Below are 27,253 nucleotides of genomic sequence, written 5' to 3'. Positions count from 1 at the left end.
TTTTTCATGTTTGTGTATATAACTGGTAACATTGATGGTGAAGATCTTTTTTTCAATGTATTTAGGTGACTTGACTAAAATTTCCCTAGTATCATTTTGCATATGTTAACAGATCATTACAGATCTTTACTGTAGTGTTCTATGCTCTGTCATTGTGTATTTATGACCTAAGGGATAGGAATAAGACTTGAGCAGCTACGTAATAAATAAGCAGCAGTTCTACACTGAATAATTGTATCCTTTACAAATTAAAGCTTTCTCCAGGAGTGTTTGAAAATGTCCCAAGCCCCGTTGATGAAGAAATAAAAGTAGCTGTCATCAGAGATACCCTTCGTCTAATGGACCCGTACAAAAAGAAGAAAAAAGATAATCAGTAAGTTTATTGACTTGACTTCTGTTTGTCAGTAGTGCCCACCAATAATCCTAAAAGTAATCCTCAAAAGCTTTTGGGTTTTAAAACCTTGCTTTCAGAATTGTTCATGCTTTTCTAAAGAACTACAATGTGATCTAGTGAGACCAGCTCTAACTACCAGTGCATAACCCCTTATTGCATACTCATCCTAATAGTTTTTGAGCACTTTTATTCTAATAACTGGATCCAACATTAGTGCCAATGAACTAGTAATCCATGCTTACTGTCTTATAAGTTTTGGTTCTCAAGCATCATTTTTGACTCACAAAGTCTGGAAATGCAGATTTGTATATTCATTTGTTTTGAAAGTCACACAGAGCTCTGCTGAGGAATGACTTGCCCCCATCTGAGCTGAAATAGGTAGAAATTGCATGTAAACATTGTTTCCTTGTTCGGTGGCAATAAACATAATAATTCTAAAGCACAAATAGTCAGTAACTAGTAATAGTTACTATTTTAAAGTTGGAGCTAATCTGGGAATGGGACTTACATTGCAGGAACAGTAATACAGCCTGCACAGAAGTGACAGTGGTGGGACAAGATGAAGAAGAGAAAGCAGAAATGCTTTCTGTTTTAATGAAAAAAGAAGAACAGGAGGACTTGTGGCACCTTAGAGACTAACAAATTTATTAGAGCATAAGCTTTCGTGGACTATAGCCCACTTCTTCGGATGCATATAGAATGGAACATATATTGAGGAGATATATATACACACATACAGAGAGCATAAACAGGTGGGAGTTGTCTTACCACCTCTGAGAGGCCAATTAATTAAGAGAAAAAAACTTTTGAAGTGATAATCAAGCTAGCCCAGCACAGACAGACAGTTAGATAACAAGTGTGAGAATACTTACAAGGGGAGATAGATTTCAATGTTTGTAATGGCCCAACCATTCCCAGTCCTTATTTAAACCGGAGTTGATTGTGTCTAGTTTGCATATCAATTCTAGCTCAGCAGTTTCTCGTTGGAGTCTGTTTTTGAAGTTTGAAGTTAAACTTCAAAAACAGACTCCAACGAGAAACTGCTGAGCTAGAATTGATATGCAAACTAGACACAATCAACTCCGGTTTAAATAAGGACTGGGAATGGTTGGGCCATTACAAACATTGAAATCTATCTCCCCTTGTAAGTATTCTCACACTTGTTATCTAACTGTCTGTCTGTGCTGGGCTAGCTTGATTATCACTTCAAAAGTTTTTTTCTCTTAATTAATTGGCCTCTCAGAGGTGGTAAGACAACTCCCACCTGTTTATGCTCTCTGTATGTGTGTATATATATCTCCTCAATATATGTTCCATTCTATATGCATCCGAAGAAGTGGGCTATAGTCCACGAAAGCTTATGCTCTAATAAATTTGTTAGTCTCTAAGGTGCCACAAGTCCTCCTGTTCTTCTTTTTGCGGATACAGACTAACACGGCTGCTACTCTGAAACCTTCTGTTTTAATGAAACACCTTGTTTTTAAACAATCTCTTGCAGCCAAGAAAGGGGGAAATGGTGTTTCACTAAGGAGCCTTTCCCTATGAGTCTGTCTCTAAAATGTCTGCCTTTCTTCTCTTGTCACTTAGCAGAAAGCTTAAATTGGTTATTCGTATTCTATGATGAGTTCAAGGACAATTTTGCTATCCTTGTATTGAAAGAAAGAGCAGGAAAAGTAGAATTGTGTATATGTAGGGTTTTTTTATATACAGTTGGAAAGTTTTATCTTCTGCTTGCTAAGGAGCATGCACTCAAGGCATGATTTTTGACAAAATCAGCTACATTTTTTCAAATGCAGTGTTTTTACATTTATTTGTTGCAGCAGCCAGTATACATGCTGCCTGATTACCTAGCAATCGTTCTCTGATCTTAACTATATTTAATTGTAACCCTTAGTAAGAGAACTTCAACACTGAGAACTGCAAAATGGATCTTATTCTCTAGTTCTGTAATTAAGCTATATCTCCTTTATATTTATTCAGCCATTATCCGATGCATTCATTAACTATATTTAAGTATGGGATGCAAGGTGCAGCATATGGTAACAAATAAGGAAGTTAGTGAAGCACTCCAGTATGTGCTTGGAATGCTCACCCATTGAGCATCTTTTATGGCATGTTTTCTCTGCAAAATAAGTTATAATAGGATTATCCTGTGATGAGATAAACCACTGTCTCATCACAGCATGAATTCATCAGTGACATAGCTTTTCTCAAGATAATCTGGTTACAGATGATCTTGTTACTGGGTATCTTGGTATCATCAGCACAAGACCGTCTTGTTCATTGCTTCTCAGGGAGGTTTTTCCGATGTCTGAGCTGCATTCTTAGTATGTGTTATATTTTCATCTGGCTAGATAGCAATTCAGGTGCGACAGCTCTCCTTGCATCAAGATACGATTTATTCCTCCTCTTTGTAAATACCGACTCATGTACTGACGATGGCCTGCCCCCTGTGTCTCTTCCAGGAGGAGTCACTCAAGGGTTGACTCTCACTGAAAATGTGCAACAAGGGTTAATTTTGTTTAAAGTCTACAAAAGCTTTTGGAGTCATGTGCTCGTATGTCCGAAAAAAAATCAGTTGCCTAGTGGGGAATGGGTAGTCAATTAAAGGTGGAACTGAATTGTACTCAAAACCTTCAGGGGACTTTAAGGTGGTTGATGTGGGCCGTAGTGCAAACTTCACTATATGCAAAGGTTCAAGGGTCGGATTCTATTATCCTGTACCAATTTTATACTAGTGTAACAACATTGGGCTGGTGCAGAATGTGATAGGACTCAAGCACCAACTACCTCTGGGTTGTTTTCTTAGAAAATGTTTTAAAGCGTTTTCATTTTGTGCCTCTCTTCTCTCACCTGTTTCAGTTGGATTTCAATGAGTGTTAAAATGTGCCTCTGTTTCCCCTTTCCACACACATTCCTTCTTTGTAAGGGTCCCGTTTAAAGATTATAGCTAAATAACCAGCTAAAGACGCAGAGGACTAAGCAAAATATTATATGCATCCATTGTAATATTATTGCTATTCCAGTTCTTATTGGCTGTATGGTTATAACTGAATCAGGCCCATTAAGACCAGAAAAATAACATAAAGAAGTCATGTTTTGAAAACCAGCCATGCATCAAACATCCTCCACTTTATTTTTAGTGATACGTTGTTAATGGACATTGATTTAAATAAAATTTGGCAGTGTATGTAACACTCAGTTTGAACACCTGGGGGAAAAAATTTAGAAAGAAATGGCAAGCTGCAAATGAATGGCATCTTAGACAGGTGACTATTCTGCTTTGGGGATGGATTTGATTTCCCTCTAATTATATCCTAGATTAAAATAAATGAAGCATCAAAATGAAAGTGAGTTTTAGAAATCATCCAAAAACACTTCATTATCAGGCAAAATTAATAGGTCATATATATTCTGTAGTTAAATTTTTTTCTTTAGTTTTTACTCTTTATGGAGCTTTGATTTTTTCCCCCTATGAAGTGATATATTACATCGAAAGTGCGAGTTAAGCAAAATCAAAGCAGTGCATTTATTATGCTGTACATCTGATTTTCTCTAACAACATTCAGAGCCTTCAGATTCACTAAGAGCCAATAATTATTTTGGCAATGCCAATAAGACGTAATTGAAAATTTACAGCGATACAGACCAGCTCAATGAGGACCACTAAATGCATCTGTGGACTATGTATTTGCTATGTGTACTGAATTTGGCATTTGCTTAGTATTATAGCCCTTTACAGTGTTAGCCCTGACCCTGCAAATACTTATGCATCTGTCTAATTTTGATGGTTCAAAGGGGCAAAACAGAGTGGGAGGGAAGAGCAGAACCAACATGGCATTCTCCCTTCCTTCCCCTAAGCCCATGGAAGCCCCTTCATTCATATCAAAACCATGTTGATATGAGTATTTTTGAGGTATGTCCTGAGCTGGAAAGGAGGCATGAGATTCCCACTGTCTGCAGTATGTTCCTGCCTAGCACTGGCAGATAACCTTGTACAAGTTAATGCTCTTCTTTGCTGCATTAACTTCCTCCTTGTGTCTGTATTCTTTGTTAAGGGCCAGTTGCCTGCAGAGGAACCAATCATAGCAAAATTTCCTGAGAGAGATCTGTTTGGGCGAGAGAGGTATACTGGTCTGGGGGTGCAGAATCTACAAGGTTGGAACTTCCTATCTCCTTTGAATCCCCAATCTCTTCAGGTTTGGGACTCTATGCCTCTTGCCTGGAGACAAAACCTCTCCGTATCCCGCAGAGGGAATTCAGAGCCAACTCCATTAGGTTTATCTGGGAAGTTTCCTACAACATACCCTATAACTCTAGCCAGTATATGCAGTTTTTTTGCTCAGTAGTTTACAGATAAGAGATTAGTATCACTCTTATGAGAGCTAAAGCAAAAGGCAACTAACCAAACACATGTTTTCATTGCTTGTTTCCTTTTTGCTCTCCTCATTTTTAAAAAAGGGTCCAACTGAAAAAAATGCATTGTTAAAGGCTACAGAAAAATCCTCTTTTTAGACATTATCAAATAAATTCCCACGAGCCAAAATTCAGGTTTTCTTCTTGTGTAGCTTTCTTCTCCAGGACTAATTCTCCTTTCTTTAGGGATTCTTAATTCAGAACTGGAGGATCACTCACAGTCAGTAAAAGGAAATAAATAAAACATTAACGAAGCCACTATCCAGTGAGTTTAATTTTGTGCTGTAGTATTTTTTTCATAGATATTAAGGCTTGAAAGGACCATTATGATCATCTAGTCTGATCTGCTGCAGAACATCAGCCATAGAATTTTGCTCAGTAATTTTGGCATCAAGCCCAATAACTTGGGACCAAGTTTGTTCCTTGGAGAGCCTGTATTTGGAACTCTCGACAAATCTGTTGAATAACATTATTGAAAACTTGGAATGAATGGCCAACAATAAATGCACTGTCCTCCTAATTTCTGATTTGAACCTTTATGCACTTCCGATTTCAGAACTACATTATAAAGTAGTGTTTTTTCCAGGTTTCATTTATTAACCAGCAACTGTAGTTATTTTGTTGCCAAACTTAAGATATGCTGAAAACCTTCATCTCAGCACCATTAATAGCCAGTATTCTACCATCAGATCATGTGTGTATTTTCTTATCAAGATGAATGGGGCGTTGATTGTAAAATAAAAAGACGCATGTCCTTCTTGGTGGTCATGATTAGCTTATAGAGGCATCGTCTAGACCGATAGCCTTGTGATATAGTATTAGTCTTTTATAGCTTGTGTTGTAAAACACGTCCTACTATATTACAATGTTTCCTACAGATACATTTGCTCTGAGTTTGCTCTTTGTGGTTCACAGGCATTTCATAACTTTTTGAGGTGGAGTGTGTGATTTGATCTAAAGGAAATTTGCACAATTAAATGGATGGTGTAATGATGCTAAGCAATACTGAAATAAATCAACTTTGCTCACGTAAACAGCAGTTTAATTAAGATAATCACTGAAGCAAATCATTGTTTAGATTGTGCCTCCAATTGAAAATCTGTTTCAAAAGGTTTCGCAAAACTTTTTCTTTTTTGGTACCTAATTTTAAGCATTTGTAGTAGCAATAATAAAGGATTTAAATTAAAATGGTTAATAGCCATTTCTTAACTGTAATCAATTTATTCCTCTTCAGAAAAGTTTTGGATTTAAGGAGGAGAGTGTATTCCTTAGCAGACTTAAACTTAAATGTGGATAGCACACTCTGCATATTCACAATTGGATGTTAGATGCAGATAGTTTGACTGGTGTTTAATTGGTAGCCATGTATATCATTTAGAGTGTGTATACTCTAAATATATTTTGAAAATCATTCATATTATCTTAGCTTCTTCCTTCCAGCACTGATGATTTGCTTCCCTGTTGTGCTGAAAGGAAATATTTGAGTCTTGGCTTATTAATGCTAATTAGCCTGGAGAAAATAAGAGAATTATTTTTCAGAAAATAGTTGCAGTTATAGTAACCCATTGTTATAGTTATTGTTTAAATCTTGGTGCTTATTATGGGTCCCATTATGATCATTTGGATTTACATGTTTATCTTGGAATAAGCTGAATGTTTCCTACGTGGCTCAAGATATACTCTAAGCATTCTCTACTTCTGACATAGAAAACATGCAAAATGTACCAGGACATGGGTATTTAGCAGTGCATTTTCACAAATATTACATATTTATTATTGCTAAAGATATCAGTTGGTCATGGAATAATACCTACTTCTCACCTAATAAAAAAGATGGAGGTGCAAATCCACAAGTAATATACGCCTTTTATTCTGCACTGAAGTCCCCAGTCATAACAGAAAAGAAACATTTTACAAACCAAGTGGAATTGAATCTATGGCTTTTACAAAAATGATCAGTTCATCATGTTTGCAAAAACAGGTGTTCATTAACTGGTGTGATCTTGCTGTTGTACTGTTCATCTGTATTGCTTCTTAAGTGGTCATTGACAGAACAGACAACTCCAGGGCTTTTCAGTTTTGAGTTCAGCCTTGAAATTTATTTGTGTTTATTGTGGTTGATTTACTTTCTTGCAAGATACCTGGTGCTATATGCTCAGTTCCCACTCTTTGGCTATGTGGCTCTATCAAGTGACAGATGAGATTAACTAGGGTTACCATATCTAACCAATAAAAAAAGAGGACCCTCCACGGGCCCTGGCCCCGCCCATTTCCCCATCCAGCCCCGCCCCAACTCCACCCCTTCCCCGCCCTAACTCCGCCCACTCCTCCCTCCCACTCCCAGCCACGCGGAAAGGGCTGCCCCAGCACTACCGGCTTCACGGTTTTCCGGGCAGACCCTGAGCCCCCGGCCGGTGCTTCCCCAGCGCAGCTGGAGCCCGGGAGGGGAAGCGCCCAGCCGGGGGCGCAGGGTCTGGAGGCTGCCCGGCAAACCGTGAAGCCGGTAGCGCTTGGGCTTCGGGCAGCCCCCTTGCCTCCGGACCCTGCGCCCCCAGCCGGGCACTTCCCCTCCCGGGCTCCGGCGGCGCAGGGTCCGGAGGCATGGGGGCTGCCCGAAGCTGGTAGCGCTCGGCTCTTAAACAGAGCCGAAGAGTCAGGGAGGAGCAGAGTCGCCGCGGCTGGAGGCTCTGCTCCTCCCCTGACTCTTCGGCTCTGTTTAAGAGCCAAGCTGCCCCAGCGCTACCGGCTTCGGGCATCCCCCATGCCTCCGGACCCTGCGCCGCCGAAGCCCGGGAGGGGAATTGCCCGGCCGGCAGCTGGGGTCCGGAGGCAAGGGGGCTGCCTGAAACCCATAGCACTCGGGCAGCTCGGCTCTTAAACAGAGCCGAAGAGTCAGGGGAGGAGCAGAGCCGCCGCGGGAGGGGAAGTGCCTGGGCGGCATTTTCCCGGACATGTTTGGCTTTTTGGCAATTACCCCCAGACGGGGGTTTGAGTGCCGAAAAGCCGGACATGTCCGGGAAAAAGAGGATGTATGGTAACCCTAGATTAACTAACTATTCTTCTGTTCAGGAAGGTCCACAAATTTTTACAAGATTAGTGTGCAAGCATTAGTTGATACCACACTGTTCTGAGAGACCAACTGTAATTTCAATTTGTATCAGGGTTTATTTTAACTGTGTAGCTAGGAAGGACACTTCAGTTAAGTACTTGCAGAGACTCTTGCACAGAAAAATAAGAAAACTAGTAATTGGTTTTCTTTTTTTCCAGTGGAAAGGTCACACACCTGCCTCACTCTGGCAACTTCTGCTGATATGGGGCAAAAATAGTGGGCTGTGGGTTGGGGAGACCATGATATTCTGCAATGATGAGTATGAAAGAATGAAATATTCTTAGTCTATAAAATCATTACTGGTGTGGAGAAAGTAAATAAGGAAGTGTTGTTATTTACTCCTTCTCATAACACAAGAACTAGGGGTCATCAAATGAAATTAATAGCAGCCGGTTTAAAACAAACAAAAGGAAGTATTTTTTCACACAACGCACAGTCAACCTGTGGAACTCCTTGCCAGAGGATGTTGTGAAGGCCAAGACAATAACAGGGTTAAAAAAAAGAACTAGATAAGTTCCTGGAGGATTGGTCCATCAATGGCTATTAGCCAGGATGAGCAAGGATGGTGTCCCTAGCTTCTGTTTGCCAGAAGCTGGGAATGGGCGACGGGGTGGATCACTTGATGATTACCTGTTCTGTTCATTCCCTCTGGGGGACCTGGCATTGGCCACTGGTGGAAGACAGGATACTGGGCTAGACGGACCTTTGATCTGACCCAGTAGGGCCGTTCTTATGTTCTTGCTCCTATTCTCTGCCAGTGATTGGTCTAATTCTGCCAGCTGAGCTGTAAAGCCATTATAAGAGAGCTGTGAACCTTCCTACTACATGGTCCCATTTCTTACTATTGCTGCTAATACCTAGATGCTGAGAATCAAATAGGCCTCTGGTATTTGCATTTACATTTTAAAAAAAATGCAAAATCACCTAGACTGCTGCGTTTGGTTTATTTTCCAGATGCTTTTTAGTCAGTTTCACAACCTTCGCTTCCCCAATGCTCCCAAGTCCTGTTTAAAGAGAATACAGAAATATGGATTGTGTAACGGTGTCTCTAAATATTTATGAAAATAAAATCAATCATTCTTGCCATTGACTACTGATTTATCTCATTGTACGTATTTCTGAGATTATGATTATAACAGTATGGCCACCACCCGATGCCCCCTCCTGGTCAGAGATACCCTGCCTCTTTTTTCTCCTTCTTCTGGGATCCTTAAACAAAACTCCACACAGTTTTGATTATTCAATCACAGCCATTCTTGGGGTCTGGTTTCTTTATTAACACAAATTTCCAAAAAGCAACCACAAAGCCGAACCTTCCACTCAGCCTTAAGCCGGGCACAGCCTCTCCTCCCTGAGGTACTGTCTCTTCCGGTTGCCTGAGCAGCTGGAGAAGATGCTAGGTTGGGCCCGCCTTCTTTGCCGTCTTCCAAAGAAGAAAAAAAAAACGTTCAGCTGGGTCTTCTTACCCAACCCCAGTTCCCTTCTTCAAGGAGGCCTCTCTCCCTGCAGCTCCACTCTGCTGTTCCCCTTCTAGCCCTGCTGTCACTGAACTCCCTCTCCTGTGACCCTTTATAGCCCAGCTGCAGGTCCACCCCTTTAATTGGCTCAGCTGGGAGCACCAGCTCTGGCACTGAGGAGCTGGGCCTGTTTCAATCATGGGGCCTGTGACAAGAGTGACCTGGGCAGGTTTAATAGATCAGAGTCTCAGTGCATAAATGTGTGGAGAAGGTGATGATAGAATACTGCTTTTACAGCTCTCACCGATGAGAAACTCTGTGACCTTATTTGTTCTGCAATTCAGTTGTAAATTTGTTTATTTTAGTTTCTTCTAGAACCATTAGTGTCTGCTTATGCAAGTAACTGAATGATTGTCTGCAGTGATTTTATCTTTACAATTGCCAGTGTATTCCTTTCCATATATTTTATTTTGGAGTCTTTTTGGTGCTCACAAAAATAAAGGCATAACACTGCCTAGAGGCAGGCATGGTGTGTGTGTGAGGGGTAGGATCTTAAACTTTCCCAATCAACACCACTGCTAGTGCATCTGAATCTGAACAGGCAGTTTTTCCTCTCCTGTTATTCCAGTGCACGCAAAGCCTGACCTACTGCAGTTCCTGTGATTCCAATCAGAGTTCTCCCCCAACTCTGAGAGCCTTGAATCCTGACATGCAACACTTCCTCTTCTAGTCCTAGACTTCTCCAGTGCAGAGGAAGTTGGATTATGTTGTGATTTTGTGATGTTCATAAAAAGGGACTAAGCAGAAATTCTCACAGCCCATTCTCATTTATTCCTAATTTAAGCTAAGGCCTTCAGAGGTGAAATGCTTGTAAACTTACTCATCTCCCTGCCAAACTCACCTCCTCTTTCATTTTTAAAGATTCATTTAAACATGTTGGCTTTTGTCACCAAAGGATGCATTTTGTCCATTCCAATTAATACTGCTGCATTTCTGTAGTCATTTCTGTAGCTTTTTCAGAGGACAATCTACCAGTCAGGAAGGAAAGTGGAAACTGAATTAATTTAAAACCTGTGCTGTTATCACAGCAGCCAACTTTCTAAAATGTAACTGTTTTTACATCTACACAACTGGAAGCTGTCACAAATCTCTGTACAGACATCACAAGATGCACACTCAATAAATTAATTTATGGGGAGAAGTCATTAGTGGGAATACAGCACAGGCCTCCAGCATGCACAAACAAATGCGCTGCTGTCAAGCTATAAGAACAGCTGTACTTGTCTGAGACGGTATAACCTTAGACAAGTGCACATTGCTTAATTTTCATTTTCATTTGAATGCTAAGTTATTTTTCCACAGAGAGGCCATGAACCAAGTGCACAAGTCTGATGTTCATAGCCTGGTTCTCTCAGGCCACATCTGGCTTTAACTTTACATGTATGCTCTAGAACCCCCGTCTGCTCTTTTAGCTGCAACCTCCAGTTTTTCATTTGTGCTCTTGACATGTTCCTCTGTCCTCCCCCTCTAGCAGACCACATCTTCTAGAACCATTACAATAGTAGCTAGTGAATCAGTCTACAACGGGACTGGTGTAGCAGAATCTTATGTAGACCAAAATCTGTGGCACAGATCTGGTTTGTGGTTTTGTATACTTGGCTTGGAGGGTCACTCAGTCAAACCCACTACTTAAAGGCATTCTCTCTATTCCTACATACAGCACTGTTTGTTGAAGATTGAACTCATCTACTACAGGTTTCATAAAGCCAACAAGCTACTCTTTACTGCTGCCTGAGCTGTTTTTTTTTAACTCCTGTTAATAATTAGTTTTTCTCCCTTCAAGGAATACTCCACCTCATCTCCAAAGAAAATAACCCTGCCAGTATAAATGGATTTTACAGTTAGGGAACTGGCCAGGATATGAAAACCATGCTGTGAACACAATGGAATGAAATAAGAGAGAGAAAATTAGCAGTCACTGTATACAGCTGAGATAATTTAAAACTAAAATCCCCTTGAGCGTGTAGTGTGATATCATGGTGTGCTAGTACCTCCTGTTAGACCCTAGTGTTGTGCTGGAATTAAAAAATAGAGGTAATACAAATTTAATGTTTTGGATCAATGTTAAATAGGGAAGTAAAGGCATAAATTAAAAAATAATGGGCCTGATTCACCACTGCGTTATTTCATTTCTGTGCTGGTGTGATTCCATTAGAACTGGAGCAACACAGTGGTGAATTAACCTAGTGTTCAAAAAGTAGAAGTCCTGATGTTAGGATCCATCTTATGGGAGCTTATTATGCTAATTGGCAGATCTTTAAATATTCAGTATGATTTAAGGGGGAGGTTTAAGACTTCCTGATATGTTTATAAGAGTTCTCAAAATTAAACTCTAGGTTAGCTTACATCTATACCATAGTTTGATTTATCTTTAATTATAATATTCGAACATCAGTTTTTGACAGATAAAGTAATGGCATTAATTCTGGTGTGTTGCTGAGTTAAAGAAATGAAAATTGTAAAAGGTATATTATTATTTTGCTACTATTAATTGGCCTATTTACAGTGTAGCATGATACAAAATTAAACCAATGTTGGTACATTTCTTTTCAGTTTTTTTGCTTCTTCATTAACTGGAGAAAGGGCTGAATTTGCATGCCGTACACAAAAAAAGCTTTTCTGGCATAAATTGTATATTTTGGGCCCATTATCAGAGACAAATTGTTTCAAGCAAGTTACCGGAATGCACCCAGCTTAATAAAGGAAGAGCTATACAGTAGTTGCATTGACCTAACAAGAGATTTGGATTGATTGTCTGAAGTTACATTCTGAGCAGCTGTGCCTTTGATGTCATAGATTTGCACTAGCTCCCAATAGTTCAGTGGATAAGACTTCATCACTGAAGGTCACAGAAATAATCCCTACACCCATTACGTTATACCCTGTCCTGGCTTGTTGCTGCATTAGACAAACACTGCTGAAGTAAAACTATGTTATAGATCAAAAAAGACTTTGCTTCCATATGCTGCATTCTGACTCCCTCCACCCTCAGATTCAGTCCATCTCAGTTTGGTTTTCCATGTTGCTCATCTCTTCAGCTAATACTTAGTGTAAGTGCCCTGTTATAAAATTCTGTACTACTCTGTGAGTTGATGGCCATTGAATACTGTGCTGCTTGATAGCCAGCCTGCATTACTACAACAGACCATTGAATTTTCATCCTTTGGTTCTTCTGCGTCCATGAAGGTCAGGAGTTATAGAACTATACAGGAGCATGCTCTTTCACATTCCACTACATGTGAGTTTCCTCAAGGGTGGTTTTGTAGCTCATCAAGACAATTCCTGATAGATAAGTGCATTGCTTCATGTCCTTGTGCAATCCTTGCTTTGCACTGTGCTCACCTTTGCAGCCATACATACTTAGCTGCTACTTCCTTTTTCTTATTGTTACTATCCATTTACTACATTATCATTCATTCTTCTGTTCTTCTTTTACCACTCAGAAAATTTTGGCATTTTTGTTGCTGATGTTAGATTCCCCTTTTCTACTTTCAGAACTCATATTCTTAGCTATGGTACTGGAAGCAATTAAAGAGTCATCATGTCTATATTCTGTTTAGAACCTTTAGCACAGTGGTTTTCAACCAGCGGTCCGGGGCCCCCTGGGGGGATGCAAGCAAGTTTCAGGGGGTCCACCAAGCAGGACCAGTGTTAGACTTGCTGGGGCCCAGGGCAGAAAATATGAAGTCCCACTGCAAGGGGCTGAAGCATGGGGCCCGGGGCCCCGAGCCCTGTCACCTGGGGCTGAAGCAGAAGCCGAAAGCTTATGCCCAAATAAATCTGTTACTCTTTAAGGTGCCACCGGACTCCTCGTTGTTTTTTACAGAAATCTTTGTTCTCTTGTACTTCTTTATAAGTCTAGTCAAGTTTCTAGCTACTCAAGTGCTTCTCAAGTAACTTCTACCCTCCAGTTCTCCATTCCAAGCCATATTTCTGCTTTGAACTGGACAAAGCACATCCACATTACTCTTTTGACATTGGACTCTCTAAGCCCTTTAATTTTAACGTCTTATTGTTTTCCTACATGCATCTAAATGTGACCCAGTTTTCTGTTCAGGAGCTCTCTGGCATATGCTTTCTAGGGTACACTGAGCAGACCCTTTCTCCTCCCTACATGGTTTGTTTTTTCCCTTCATCAGTCAATCTGCCAACTTCAGTATCATTCCTTCTCTGTTTCCTTTAGCCATTCAGTCAGCTTCTGAGTTAGCCATATGGAGAGGAACATTCATAAGTGACCCTTTGTCTCAAGTGTCTTGAAGCAAAACGGTTAAATCTGTTACCTTGTCTTTCTGTACTGTACAGAGACTAGGGTGATGGGTAACTTAAAAATTATATCAATTAATGCCTGAGCAGTACAAGCCTGAATTACTGTGTTTAAAACTGTGTGAAGCAAATCTAGTAGATGCCTGGGTACCATCTTTCTCCAGTATTGCTTCTCCATTCTTATTCCTCCTTCAGTCTCAAGAGTTTTTTGTCTGGGCTTCCATTGATTAATTACAGACTTAAAATAGTTCCGTTATAATGAACGTTTCCAAGTTTAAGAATTTGTGAAATGGAGGAAGAGCAGACGATGCTGGTGGTGGGCATGGTGGTAGGGGGTTGTTTTACAATAGCTTAGAAAAGGGAAAAGGCTACTACAACAAGTACTGCAGTCTTCAATTAAAAAGTACAGCAAATAATTTGTATGTGCCCTGGAACCAAAGGTAATGTGGAGAAGAAGAGATCTGCTAATAGAGATATGGATTGTTTTATTTATTAAAGGAATTTAGCTCACATTTAATCTGTCATGTTTTAATGGAAAAAAATTTACAGTTCAGTTAGATACATCTGGACAGTAATAGATTTAAGTCTTCAGAAATAAATAAATTATATCCCTGGCATTGATATATTCAATAATCCACATAAATACTTTCCTCTATCAAACCATCATAGATAATTTTAAAAGAGAAAGAGTGGTTTTGTGACTAAGACATTGGACTGGACTCAGGAGATGCAAGTTAAATTTCCATCTCTCTCACAGGCTTCCTATGTGATGTTGGCCAAATCATTTAATTTCTCTGTGCCTCAGTTCTACATGTATGTGGTGGGGATAATAATGCTTTCCACCCTTTCTCTTGTCTGGTTACATTGTAAATTTTTCAGGGTAGGGATTGCCTCTCCCTCTCTATATACTGTGCCTAGCAGAATGGGGCCCAATCTCAGTTTTGGTGCTACTATAATGTAGATAGTAATTCATAATTTTTAATAACAGTGTTAGTAGTTTTGCAGTAAAACTTAAAATTTTTCAAAAAGGAAAGTATAAGGTGAGACTATGCATTCTTCTTATGTCCTCAACGATATCTACTAACCCTTCCCAGGCATATTTTCATTTTGCCATCTTAGCAGTAGCTACTGATTATTTGCACCTTATATCCACTCCTTTTGTGCTCTATAGTTACTGCACACCGTTCCTGTAATCATTACGTATTTTTACAACACCTTAAATCGGTACCTTAAGCACCATTCTGAGCACATTTTCATCTTGACATTACAATAAAACACAGGGTTTCTCCTCAAAGTTATCCACACAAAATGCAGTGAGGTTGTTTTCACAATTTCATTCTCATTTTGACTGTTCTTTATTTAGGAAGTCAGAGGTCTAATGAAATGTCACTCAGATTCACACAAATGTTGCACTAAATTGCCGCAAGCTTGACAACAGATTCATTTAGGATTATGACTGTCGGTCTTAATTCTCACCACTGCATAAGACTTCTGCTATCCATGATCCACTTTTCTTCAAGGTTTTCTGTGTACATCCATTCATATGCAGTGTTCTGAACATTTATTTCTGATTTTTAAAGTCACTACATTAACTCCTGCATCTAGACAGAGAGTGAATTCAGTTTTATTTTGAATCTCTGAAATGACCCCACGTTGAGGGACAGCTGGAAGCGCTTAGAACATACCACGCAAGCAAGACAATGACAGGCCCAGTTCATTTAAAAATTTTAATGGACAAGAATTGATGAGAGTTGCAGAATTTTAAAAGGTTTCGTTTTCAGCACTGTGCAATTAATTGGCCCCAAAATGTACCATACGTTTGCAGTAATTGGTATGCTGCAGTGCCCCTAGTTCTAGTGCTAACCTCGGTCTGTTTTTATATGATCAGATTGGGAAGGGAGACCTGTTTGTCCAATTAGAGTTGAATTATAATGTTTTGAGAAGCAGCTAATTTAATTACATTTTTATTAGCATCTGTTTTCCTTTCTTTTTACTTTTCATTCTCTTACTAAAAGTTTCTGCTTTTGAAAATGAACTAGAGAATATAACCTGTTCAGAATTAAACATGTTTCCCTACAGTGTAAACAGGTTAGTCATCCTGCTGTATCAGAAAAATAAAATTAAATCATAGCTATTTACAGATTATTAGATTTTAAGTTGATCATTATTAAGCTGTTTGGCTTCCCCTTACCACCGTGTGATTCTCCAACGGGAACAAAACTATGGGCTATACCGTATAGGCAGGAAAGGTGCTCATATTCCTCCCTCCCACCCCTTCAGTCTCTTGTAATCCAGCTACAAACATTCTCTGTAACCTAGGGGTCTGTGCAGAAAATGGTGGTGTGTCAAAGAAGCTGGGAGACAATGGAGAACAGCCATCCTAAGCAGCATAAAAAGTCAGGGGGGCTGCAGGGATATAAATGAGGGCAGAGCATGGCTCTTTGCATACAGTGAACTGAGATACAAACAAGTCAAATATTGTGCCCTGGTTTATGATCCTATCTTGGAAACTCTTACAACTAGGTGTAGCACTCAGTAGCATAAGCAGTCCTGTTGATTTCTGTCCTCATGATAATAAGCTAGACAGTAAGGGTTTGCAGTATTGGATGGTGTTTAGCATCTGAGGCCATAAGTAAAGTGTTGATACCAGTTTTCCATGAACTCTTGCGCCAACTTCTGTTGAACCAGACCAAGATGAGCTGCTCGTTTTCTGCTGCCAAACATGCATTGGAAAGCAAGGACATGGTATGAGTTGAATAAATATTAAATACCAATGTATTTAAGATCATAAGTGCCAAAGTTGCAGATTGGCTATGTCTCCTTTTACACAGACAGTCATTATATTGTAGCCTATTACAGAGTCTTTATAATTAAGCTACCAATAGTTTTCATTTAAAGCTGGTTTTCATTTTAGAAATCATTAACCGATGCAAAGGATTTATTTCACAGTCCTGTGATTGCATATGGATTTTTCTCAAAACGGTAATAATCATTTTGAGTTCAATATAAAGAAATATTGACTTTGCCCAGCTTTGCAGCATTATGGGCTCAACCCTGCCATCTTTAGAGGCCTCAATACAATAAAGCACTTCAGCATATGCTCAAGTGTTTTGCTGAATAGGGATGGTTTGCTGAATCAGGGCCTCAGCCCTCACTGATTGCAAACTTCCACTGAAAGAAATGGGAATTTAAACGAAGTACAATCACGAATTTGAACGTGTGATATTTGCTTTCTTACCCTGGATCTGATGAAAGAAAAGTAACCATTTAGGCCATGATTCATCCACGCACTTACACACGTGCATACGTGCTTTACTGGACTGAGATGGCAAAATTGGGGTACTCGTAAGGCTGGTGGATCTTCCTTTCACACTAAGGAAGGCTTCGACATTTAAACCACGGGAGAAATGTCTAACTCCAGCATTCCGGACTCTTGGTGTGCTACCTCAAGGCTGGCATCTTTCCAAGCTGAGAGGGGTTAACGTTACTGGATTTAACAAGGGCTTAATGTCTAATTTATTTTCAGTGTGGCTCTGCCTCTTCCTTGCCTCTCGGCCTCAGGGTATGTCTGTACTGCAGCTGGGAGATGTGATTCCCAGCCTGGGTAGCCAGATTCATGCTAACCCAGCTCGAGCTAGTGCGCTGAAAATAGCAGCGTGGACATTGCTGCACAGCTGACGGCTCCGGCTGGCCACGCAAGCTTGGACCTTGGGGATTGGTCGGGCTTCGGCTCAGGGGACTAGCCTGAGCTACACGCATGCAGCAATGTCTACGCTGTTATTTTTAGTGCACTAGATAGAGCTGAGCTAGCGCGACACTGTCTCCCGTGCTGGGAATCGGACCTCCCGGCTGCTGTGTAGACATGCCCTCAATAGCCTAGGCGTCCTACCACAAAGTATTAATTCATTTTGCCATACAGTGTTAATTTGGACTAACGCTGAAGATTTAAAACTTGTATTTACATCTAGACAAACTGGACACAGCTTTGAAACCCAGTGAAGGCAGTGGAGTTATATCAGTTTAATACAGGGCCCATTGTGTGTACCCTATAAGGAATCTGAAGTGTCACTGAGGAGCCAGTTAGGAAAGTAACTTTCTGCCTGTGAAATTGATTTGATTAAAATGTACTTTGTCCCTTCTATAGAAAAAAAAATCATGCCTTGGCTCACATTCTGCAAATACCATCTCATCTCTTTCTCAGCCATAATGTATTAATCACGGCCTGTCTGGTGCCCGAAAGGAGAAGAAAAATGAACAGATGTTTTCGGTGTTGGGGAGCTGCTCGTTTTTTATTTTATTTTTTTTAATTTCATACATTTTTAAGAGATAATACTGTGTCTTTCTTTTCAGGTTCTGGCATAATTTACTCCTTAGTTTTCAGCATAAAAAGGCTGCAGCATTTGCAATTAATGATACATATTTTCTTATGTCTTGGGACATCCAGTATTGGAGTATGGACCAAAGCCTGCTTGCTTTACTCACACAAGTTGGCGTACTGCCATCCTTTAGCACGGCATTACTCAAGTGAGTAAAGTGAGCAAGATTTACCCCAGTGTGTCAATAAATTTAATCTTGCCATCTCTCTCAGGCTGGTAGTTCTTTGCTTCTCCTTTCCATTCCCTCCCAAAGGTTCCTGCATTAACATGAATCTTAGATTCTGCAGTCAGCTCTAGGCTGATTATTCAGTTTCTTTGGGTCAGATTTCAGCTGATGTAAATGGATTTAGCTTCCTTGACTCTTACTCCCTTCATTTACACTGATTTACACTAGATGAGAATCTGGATGGTCCATTATACCTACCTTGGTAGGTAGTTCAGTTATTGCTTAAGGGTCTGCCACAATTCCCATTATAAACTTCCACCATAAAATGTGTTCTTGGTTGAAAGTTGGTTTACAGACTCTCAACCTAGGAACATTATATAATGTTATAGGCAGGGCTGGTGGCTCCACCTAATATGAAGGTTGCCAATACTTCCCATCATAAGATGCTGTTTTCAGTTGCTTATAACTTTTTGCCAAACTTTAATCAGACTGAAATTTTCCATGCTAGGAGTGCACCTCAGGCATCATTTCTTTTTGAAAATTTCAGCCAAACAATTCAGCTGTTTCCAAGAATGAGACTAGGAAAACATAAATTGTTTTGCTCATGTTAAAAAATTCTGACAGCTTTTTCTTTAAGGAATTCAAGTGCCTCCATGCTTTGGTGCAGGGACTTGAAATTTGGCAAGGAGGTGGCGTTTGTGTCAGGAATATGCCTTTTGGCATCCTCATGAAAATCTGCCCAAATTTGGGCAAGTTCTAAGCCTATGAAAAATTGCAGTTCACACATGCTCAGTAGAGACTTGCTTTGAGCTCTGCACAGGTAAATTCCCTGAAGATTTCGTCTACACTGTGCATGCTTTAGCCTGGGGCTGAGTGGGACTTTCCCTGGAAATGATAATATAATTAAAGACTGTATCATAATGAATGTTCACAAGGGGGATGAATGAAGTTTGCATAGGCAACCTGGCATTTCCTAACTATTGAGTGATTGACTTAACAACCTTAATGTTCTTTTAGTGTAATTTGTGTGTGTGTAGTATTTAGGGCTACCATATGTCCGGATTTCCCCGGACATGTCCGGCTTTTCGATCTATAAATAGCCGTCCGGGGGGGATTTCTAAAAATCTAAAAATGTCTGGGATTTCCCCCCGGTCGGCTATTTATAGATCGAAAAACGGCGCTGCTCGGCAGCCAAAGCCCCTTCTCGGTTTCCCCCATCCCCTGCACCCTTAGCACGCCCCGGGCCCCACAGCTGTCTTCCCCCTCCTCCCGTCCCCTGAATGCTCCGCCCCCCTGCTCCTCCCCCTCCCCTGCTTCCCACGAATCAGATCTTCGCGGGAAGTCTGAAAAGAAGCAGGGGCAGGCGGGCAGCAGCAGGTAAGCTGGGGCGGGGGGACACGAGGAGGAGGGCTCCTGGGAGGCACAACACGGCCCAGTCCGGTCCCGACCGGCCCCAGCGGCTCCAGCTCGGCCCGGTTCGGGCCCCGGGGCACCGGCCCCAGTTCCGGCCGAGCGTGCCGGCCCGGCCCCGGCCCCAGCGGCTCCGGTTCCGGCCGAGTGCGCCGACCCCGACCCCAGCGGCTCTGGCCCAGCTCAGGCCCCAGGGCGGCCGACCCAGCCCCGGCCCCGGCCGAGCACCTCTGGCCCGGCCGGCCCCAGCGGCTCCAGGCTGGCCCGGCTCGGGCCCCGGGGCACCGGCCCCAGTTCTGGCCGAGCGGCGCCGGCCGAGCACCCCCGGCCCCAGCGGCTCCGATCTGATAGATTTTTCCCGTCACTCATTGTAATGGCCCTGTAATGCAGTGACAGTAGCTGCAAATTCTGTTTCCCTCCATCCCCGCATTTTAAGCCTCTATTGTGGTCTTTTTCCACTATTTCAGATAAGATCCCTATATTTACCGAGTATCAGAGGCCTCCTTTGATATTAATGCTAAGGTTTGCGAGAAATAATTATTTGAAAGCATATTGCCTTTGACCAAAAGAAGAAGGATTCTGTATTGTAAAAGGGTGCCATGTTTTACCTTTTGGCCCCAACCCTACCAGATCTTAAAGCTTGTCTCTGCATTTCTTGTTCACCTAAAATTCACACTGACTTCGATGGGGGTGCAGGGTGAGACAGTCTGTATGGCCTTTGACCTAGCTTGTTGGTATGCAAATAGCTTTGAAAACTCTTAATGTGGCTATGGAATTGCAGCTTGTACTTTCTGTCCCCTCAAGAATGACACAGTCCAGAAACATACTTATTTTAAAAATAAGACTGCTGCAATCTGGACAAAGTTATAATGAATAGATCAGCCAGGTGCTGGCTCAGATACATCACCTTCCATGGTAATAAAGGCTACAAATAATTTCTGTGAAATAGGCCTATGTGATATTACCTTATTAATATTAAGTTTCAGAGTAGCAGCCGTGTTAGTCTGTATCCGCAAAAAGAAGAACAGGAGGACTTGTGGCACCTTAGAGACTAACAAATTTATTAGAGCATAAGCTTTCGTGGACTACAGCCCACTTCTTCGGATGCATATATGCTGTAGTCCACGAAAGCTTATGCTCTAATAAATTTGTTAGTCTCTAAGGTGCCACAAGTCCTCCTGTTCTTCTTTTTATTAATATTAGAATAACATGGAATAAATTAATGGATGGATATAGATTATGTGCGTGATTCCCACAGCAATTTTTTTTTGTATATACAAATGTGTTCTTAGAATTAGTTATTTGTAATGTAATACGATATCAGGATTAAGAATGTGAATTATGGTACAAAGTAATTTTTCACTCTTGGTAGTTGTGAATTATGGAGTGAGATTAATGATTTTATAATTGGCCCATGTAGTTATAAGAAAAACACTGTTCATTTATGTGTTTTCATTTCTTTTGATGTAAGCCATTAATTTACAGTTCTGAAACATGTAAACACCAATTCTTTGATATTGTTAGTTCTCAGCAAAGAGCACTCCATCTTTTTCATGACTGACTGGAAGTAACTGATAGTCCCTCTCTCCAGTTACAGCATGTAGTAAATTCGCTCAGTTGCATGTCTCAGGAAAGGCCCTAGACATCTTAAAAGTCAGCTCAGCTCTGCTGTTGTTGGAAATTTCAATAGAAAGAGAGGCATTTTTTCTTAATGATTTTAAGATATTTCTGAATAATCTTGAAACAGGCTGATTTGTCATGCTTCAGAGCTTCTGAGATGAGCAACAATCTGGAAAAAGGGGTAAAGATACAGAATTACTAAAAGACCCAGGCAGACTGCAAAGAGCTACAAAAGGATCTCTCAAAACTGGGTGACTGGACAACAAAATGGCAGATGAAATTCAATGTTGATAAATGCAAAGTAATGCACATTGGAAAGCATAATCCCAACTATACATATAAAATGATAGGGTCTAAATTAGCTGTTACCACTCAAGAAAGAGATCTTGGAGTCATTGTGGATAGTTCTCTGAAAACATCCACTCAATGTGCAGGGGCAGTCAAAGAAGCGAACAGAAAGCTGGGAATAATTAAGAAAGTGATAGATAATAGGACAGAAAATATTATGTTGCCTCTCTATAAATCCATGGTATGCCCACACCTTCAATACCGTGGTCGCCCCATCTGAAAAAAGATATATTGGAATTGGAAAAGGTTCAGAAAAGGGCAACAAAAATGATTTGGGGTATGGAACGGCTTCCGTATGAGGAGAGATTAATAAGACTGGGACTTTTCAGCTTGGAAAAGAGATGGCTAAGGGGAGATATGATTGAGATCTATAAAACCGTGACTGGTGTAGAGAAAGCAGATAAGGAATTGTTGTTTACTACTCATAACACAAGGGGTCACCAAATGAAATTAATAGGCAGCAGGTTTAAAACAAATAAAAGGAAGTATTTCTTCACACAATGCACAGTCAACTTGTGGAACTCCTTGCTAGAGGATGTTGTGAAGGCCAAGACCATAACAGGGTTCAAAAAAGAACTAGATAAATTCATGGAGGATTGGTCCATCAGTGGCTATTAGCCAGGACGGGCAGGAATGGTGTCCCTAGCCTCTGTTTGCCAGAAGCCAGGAATGGACGACAGGGGATGGATCACTTGATGATTACCTGTTCTGTTCATTCCCTCTGGGGCATCTGGCATTGGCCACTGTCAGAAGACAGGATACTGGGCTAGAGGGACCTTTGGTCTGACCCAGTAGGGCCATTCTTATGTTCTTAATGGTAAGGATCTTGTAGCGATCCATAGGCAATTGCATAACCTTAATTTTGCTGACCTCCACTTGCAACCATGAATTCTTTCACCATCCTTTGAGAAAGTGAGAAATCTTTTAGTGACTTATGAGATTCAAAGCTTTGTTCCCACTGACATTTGACCTGTAATGTAATTGGTTATGTTATAACATTTTGGGTTCTTTGTGAATGAAGAGAGTTCAAAATCAGGCTAAAGATTTTTGGGACCACTGGAAAAATTCCATTTGACACTTAGAAGATCTGAATGTAAGTGTAGAGGACTACACCAGGAAACTGCTGAGATATTAAGTCTCTTACACAATGATTTTTCTTACTTAAATTATGTATTTCCAACCAAGAATCTCCGAAGTCAGACATCAAAAGTTGATATAAGACCTTTTTCCATCTCAAGAGAATACTGATAGAGAGATGAGAAACTCAACACCCTCTAAACCATCACCTACTCTAAGCTATAAAGTGATGTCTTTTAGAGAAGAATGTGGAAGAGGAAGGTGAAACAAATTTAAGGGCCCACAGAAATGGAAGGGGAATTAGGAAACAGAATTATGGCTGGATAAAGTTTCTTTAAGAAGATGAATTAAGGAGTATCTTAATTCGCCTTTGGGAATACAAATTAATTTTACAGATGGACACCTCCAGTGGAAGTTGTTACTCCTACCTAATACAAGGGTTAGGGAAGGACAATTTTAAATTCAAGTCCCTGACCTGTAAAAACTATACAACAGATACTTTTGACTCATTTATGTGTAGTGCTTCTTGTTTTATACACTTGTTAGTGGGATGCTGGAATTGCATGTATGGTTTTGAATCTGGATCTGGAAGAATCGCTTTAAATGAAAACATTATTCTAGGATTGCCATCCTTTCCTCCCAGTCAAGGTAATCCTCTTTGCCACAATGCGTTCAATAGACAGTTATCGTAACCAACTTGTCTGCAAGGAGGGAGAACTGGCCTGACTCTCAGTGTACAAGTACTGCTACTTGAAAAGAAAAAAATTAATGGCCCTCAATTTGTTTGATTGCTAAGAACAAGCTACTGCTTAGACTCCCAATTTAATATCAAGGTCCTTCTCGCAAATCAGTGTTTTCTGGTGTATTTTTAAGGTAATAAGATGTTTATAGGCTTGAGGAAATGATAGCTCCAAACTGTAGACATTACCCCAAGACACTTTATTTGGTATTTGGACGGTAAATGTTTCTGCACTCCTTTGACACATGAACATTGTTCGCAGTCAAGAAAATGCTTGTCATTCTAACAGATTTCTTTGGACAGTATTTTGGTCATTATCCTCTCCTTGCTAGAAATACATCCCACTTGAGTCTCTGAACTCTCCATTCTGAAAGCAGGATGCAGTGTTTTTTGCTACTTGAGTTCCACTGGATCTGTAAGTCTCTCTGCCAAAACTCCTGCATTGCTTTGAACATTTGGAATTCTCTTTTTGGTATACGAGGATACTGAATAACTACTTCAGTAATCATCTCTGATGGGTTTTTCCACTCTGAAGAAGGGATTCACTTTAAATCATTAAGCATGTCCATGATAGCTGGAAAGAACACTTTTCTTAACATAATTTTCTGGTTTCCTTTAGTTTTCAGAAATATTATATGAATTCTTGGGATAAAATTTGAAAGCCATATAGTACTGTTGTTCTAGCAAGAGACTTATACTCTCTGTCATAACTGAGTGGTAAATGCAAGTGTTTATTTTGCTAGCCTTTGGCCTTTAATGCATGTGAAATGAGAAATGAATTGGAGATGGAATTAAGAGATCATTTCTCCAACTTCAGAAAACTTTATTACTCTCATCAGCTCCAGGCCATCAAAAAGCTAGTCATTCTTAGATCCCACACATAATGAATATGAATATTAGACCATAACCATATCTGGGAACTGTTTACTTTCCTTTTTCCATTCATATTCACATAATAATGTAAAAGGACTGCAAAGCAGGATTTTAAGGGACAGCAAAATTAAGTGCTTGGGATTTTGGCTTGATTTAAGCACAAGCACTGAACAGAAAAATAACATTTTCCCTCTTTCAAATATCCTTCAGGTGTCAGTTCTGCAGTATTCTGGTTTTATTACATCCATCACAAGCAGCTTAAGGCTTCCAAAAACATAGTCACAGACAGATGTTGAGCCTGTTTGGGGATTAGAAATATCCTCTTCCATTAAGTATAAATTAACTTAATCACCAGGTATGAAAGATAAGCAGCATAAACAGCATTCCCTGAAGCTTTCATTAAAATTAAAATTCTATTTAAAACTAGGCTCATATTTTCTACAACTTGATCCCCCTTCAAAGAGATTATATCTGCTGTAAATTTTTATAGTGACAGAGTGACAGAAATTAATGTATTGGGGGCAGCCATGTACTATATTATTTAACTTCTGCTGCTAGTGTTACTTTACCAAAAGGATTGATTGGCTTATTTTTCAGTAATAATTGGTCTCTATTCCCTGAAAAAATTGGGAAGCAATTAAACTGTTTCCTGCCTAACCCCCACAAAAAGAAAGTGTAAAGCCACATGACTTGCAGCAGTGTGATTACTGGCAGCATTTTTGTGTATATAGAGTGCATCCTCTTCAGTGACAGGGTTACTACTGATCAAATGCAATTTCAGTATTGTTCCCACTCCACTGAAGAGCATTATAAAGCTTCTTTTCTGTTGTAACATGGAAATGATTGCTCTCCAAATAATCCTCATAGGGAAGAAATACTGTGTTCTCTATTGTGCTGTAAACCATGTGATGGGCTAATTTAAGATTTTTGTAATTGTAAAGCTTGATAAGACAATTGATTTCCTTCTGGGATATCTTGTGTTTTCTGATTTTAAAGTACAAATTAATACAGAAACAAAACATATTGTGAAGAAACAATAGGTTGCATGAGTAGATAAAGATGGAAAGCATAGAAGTGCATATAGTGCATATAATTAAGAGCTCAGTGAAGTACTATTAGAAACAGTATTAACTGAGCAGGTCTAAATCTACTATGAATAATATCTACCTCTAGGGAAAATATGCAAGTGTTGGGGGCCAAATTTCATCATCTTTGTTCTATGTTGAATGCTTATTAGAGTACAATAGACTCTTTCAGTGCATGTTATACATTCAGGTTCCATATTATGTTAGTATTTTCTTTGGTTTTACAGCACCCAAAAATATTCTAGGCAGTATTGTCAGCAGAATCAGTTACATCTAAAGTAATAAGCCTTTAGCTAAATATTAATTTTGTTATAATTATTCTTTAAATAATTTGAATAATACATTTATATTTAAATCTAATTATTATTTATCTTTTAAATAAGAAAATTAAAAATTATTAATGTCATTTAGTAACAACAATACTATCTTGTATTTCTTTAGCACATAACATCTCAAAATGCTTTTCATACATTAATGGATTAAGACTCTCAGAAATCATGTGGGGTTGATGAGTGATACAGATGGGGAAACCTGAAGTCAGGCAGTCACTCTGTGGCTGAGTTGGAAATAGAACCCTGATCTCTGTGCTTTTAACCTTTCTGTCTTTCATCACTGTGCTTGGTGTGCTCTCGTACTGATTTTTTCCCAATGCACAGTTGTTCCCTTGGGACTTCTTAAATAATCAGAACCATTCAGAATGTTTGGATATACTCTAATCTAATCAGGCTCGTCCCCTGTGCCACTGGGGAAGTCTTAATGCTCTAAGCATTGGGCTTGAAATGCTTTAACTGTCTGAAACTTCTGGTTTAAATCTCAGGAGAGCCAACTGAGTCTTTCATGCATCCAAAATAGAAAGATTGGAATCTAAACATTTTTCTGTATGTGGGTCTTTCGAGACCTTGAAAAAAATTAGGTCCTGTCTGCGCAGTAAGACATTAGAGATCCCAAGCAACTTACCTGCTCAGGAGAGTAGAGATTTGCTCCATTGTCCCTGGCCAAAACTTTCTTTCCTTACTCTTGCACATTGTAGTCCATGGATGGCTGTATTTCACTAGTGCTTATGCCTACAGTTTGTGGATCAGATTGTTCTTTTATGGAATGTACATGATTATTATTCATTTGTGTTGTGGAATATTGGAAATGATCACATAAGAATGGCCATATTGGGTCAGACCGATGGTCCATCTAGCCCACTATCCTGTCTTCCGACAGTGACCAATGCCAGATTCTTCAAAGGGAATGAACAGAATAGGGCAGTCATCAAGTGATCCATCCCTGTAATCCAGTCCCAGCATCTGGCAGTCAGAGTTTTTTTCACATCAATAGACACTCTATCCAGCATCTGAATAGTAATATATACTGTAGAGTAGAAGCTTGGGGTCAAATCCTGCCTTCGCTAGGGTGACCAGGTGCCAGTTTTCAACCGGAACACCCGGTCAAAAAGGGACCTTGGCGGCTCCAATCAGCACTGCTGACAGGGCCATTAAAAGTCCAGTTGGTGGTGCTGCAAGGCTAAGGCAGGCTAGTCCCTACCTGTCCTGGCACTGTGCTGTGCTCTGGAAGTGGCCAGCAGGTCTGGCTCCTAGGCGGGAGGGGCCACGGGGCTACACACATTGCCCCGCCCCGAGCTCTGGGTCCACACTCCCATTGGCCTCTGTTGATGCAATCTAAAATTGCATTTGCCTTTTTTGCAATAGCAGTGCATTGATGACTCATGTTGACAGGTTGTGATCCACCACAACTCCCAGATCCTTCTTAGCAGTGCTGCTGCCAAGCCAGTTATCCCCCATTCTGTATTTTTGCTTTTGTTTTTTCTTCCCTAAGTGTAGCACCTTACATTTTGTCTTTGCAGAATTTCAT

General features: G+C 40.3%; 1 protein-coding gene across 15 annotated transcripts in view; it reads left to right on the top strand.

The window, feature by feature from the left end:
- TTLL11 (tubulin tyrosine ligase like 11) overlaps positions 1 to 27,253 on the top strand; it is a 210,164-nt gene that overhangs the window by 76,677 nt on the left and 106,234 nt on the right. For all 15 annotated transcript variants that reach the window (XM_042854406.2, XM_065572107.1, XM_065572108.1 and 12 more), the window contains one exon: positions 255 to 373. In XM_042854406.2, coding sequence (XP_042710340.2) covers positions 255 to 373 — 119 coding nt within the window. The remainder of the gene's footprint in view (positions 1 to 254; positions 374 to 27,253) is intronic.

Source organism: Chrysemys picta, chromosome 18, assembly GCF_011386835.1.
Source record: "Chrysemys picta bellii isolate R12L10 chromosome 18, ASM1138683v2, whole genome shotgun sequence".
NCBI classification, from domain to species: domain Eukaryota; kingdom Metazoa; phylum Chordata; order Testudines; family Emydidae; genus Chrysemys; species Chrysemys picta.
The sequence above is the reverse complement of the archived record's forward strand: the minus strand, read 5'-3'. Positions and strand labels throughout refer to the sequence as shown.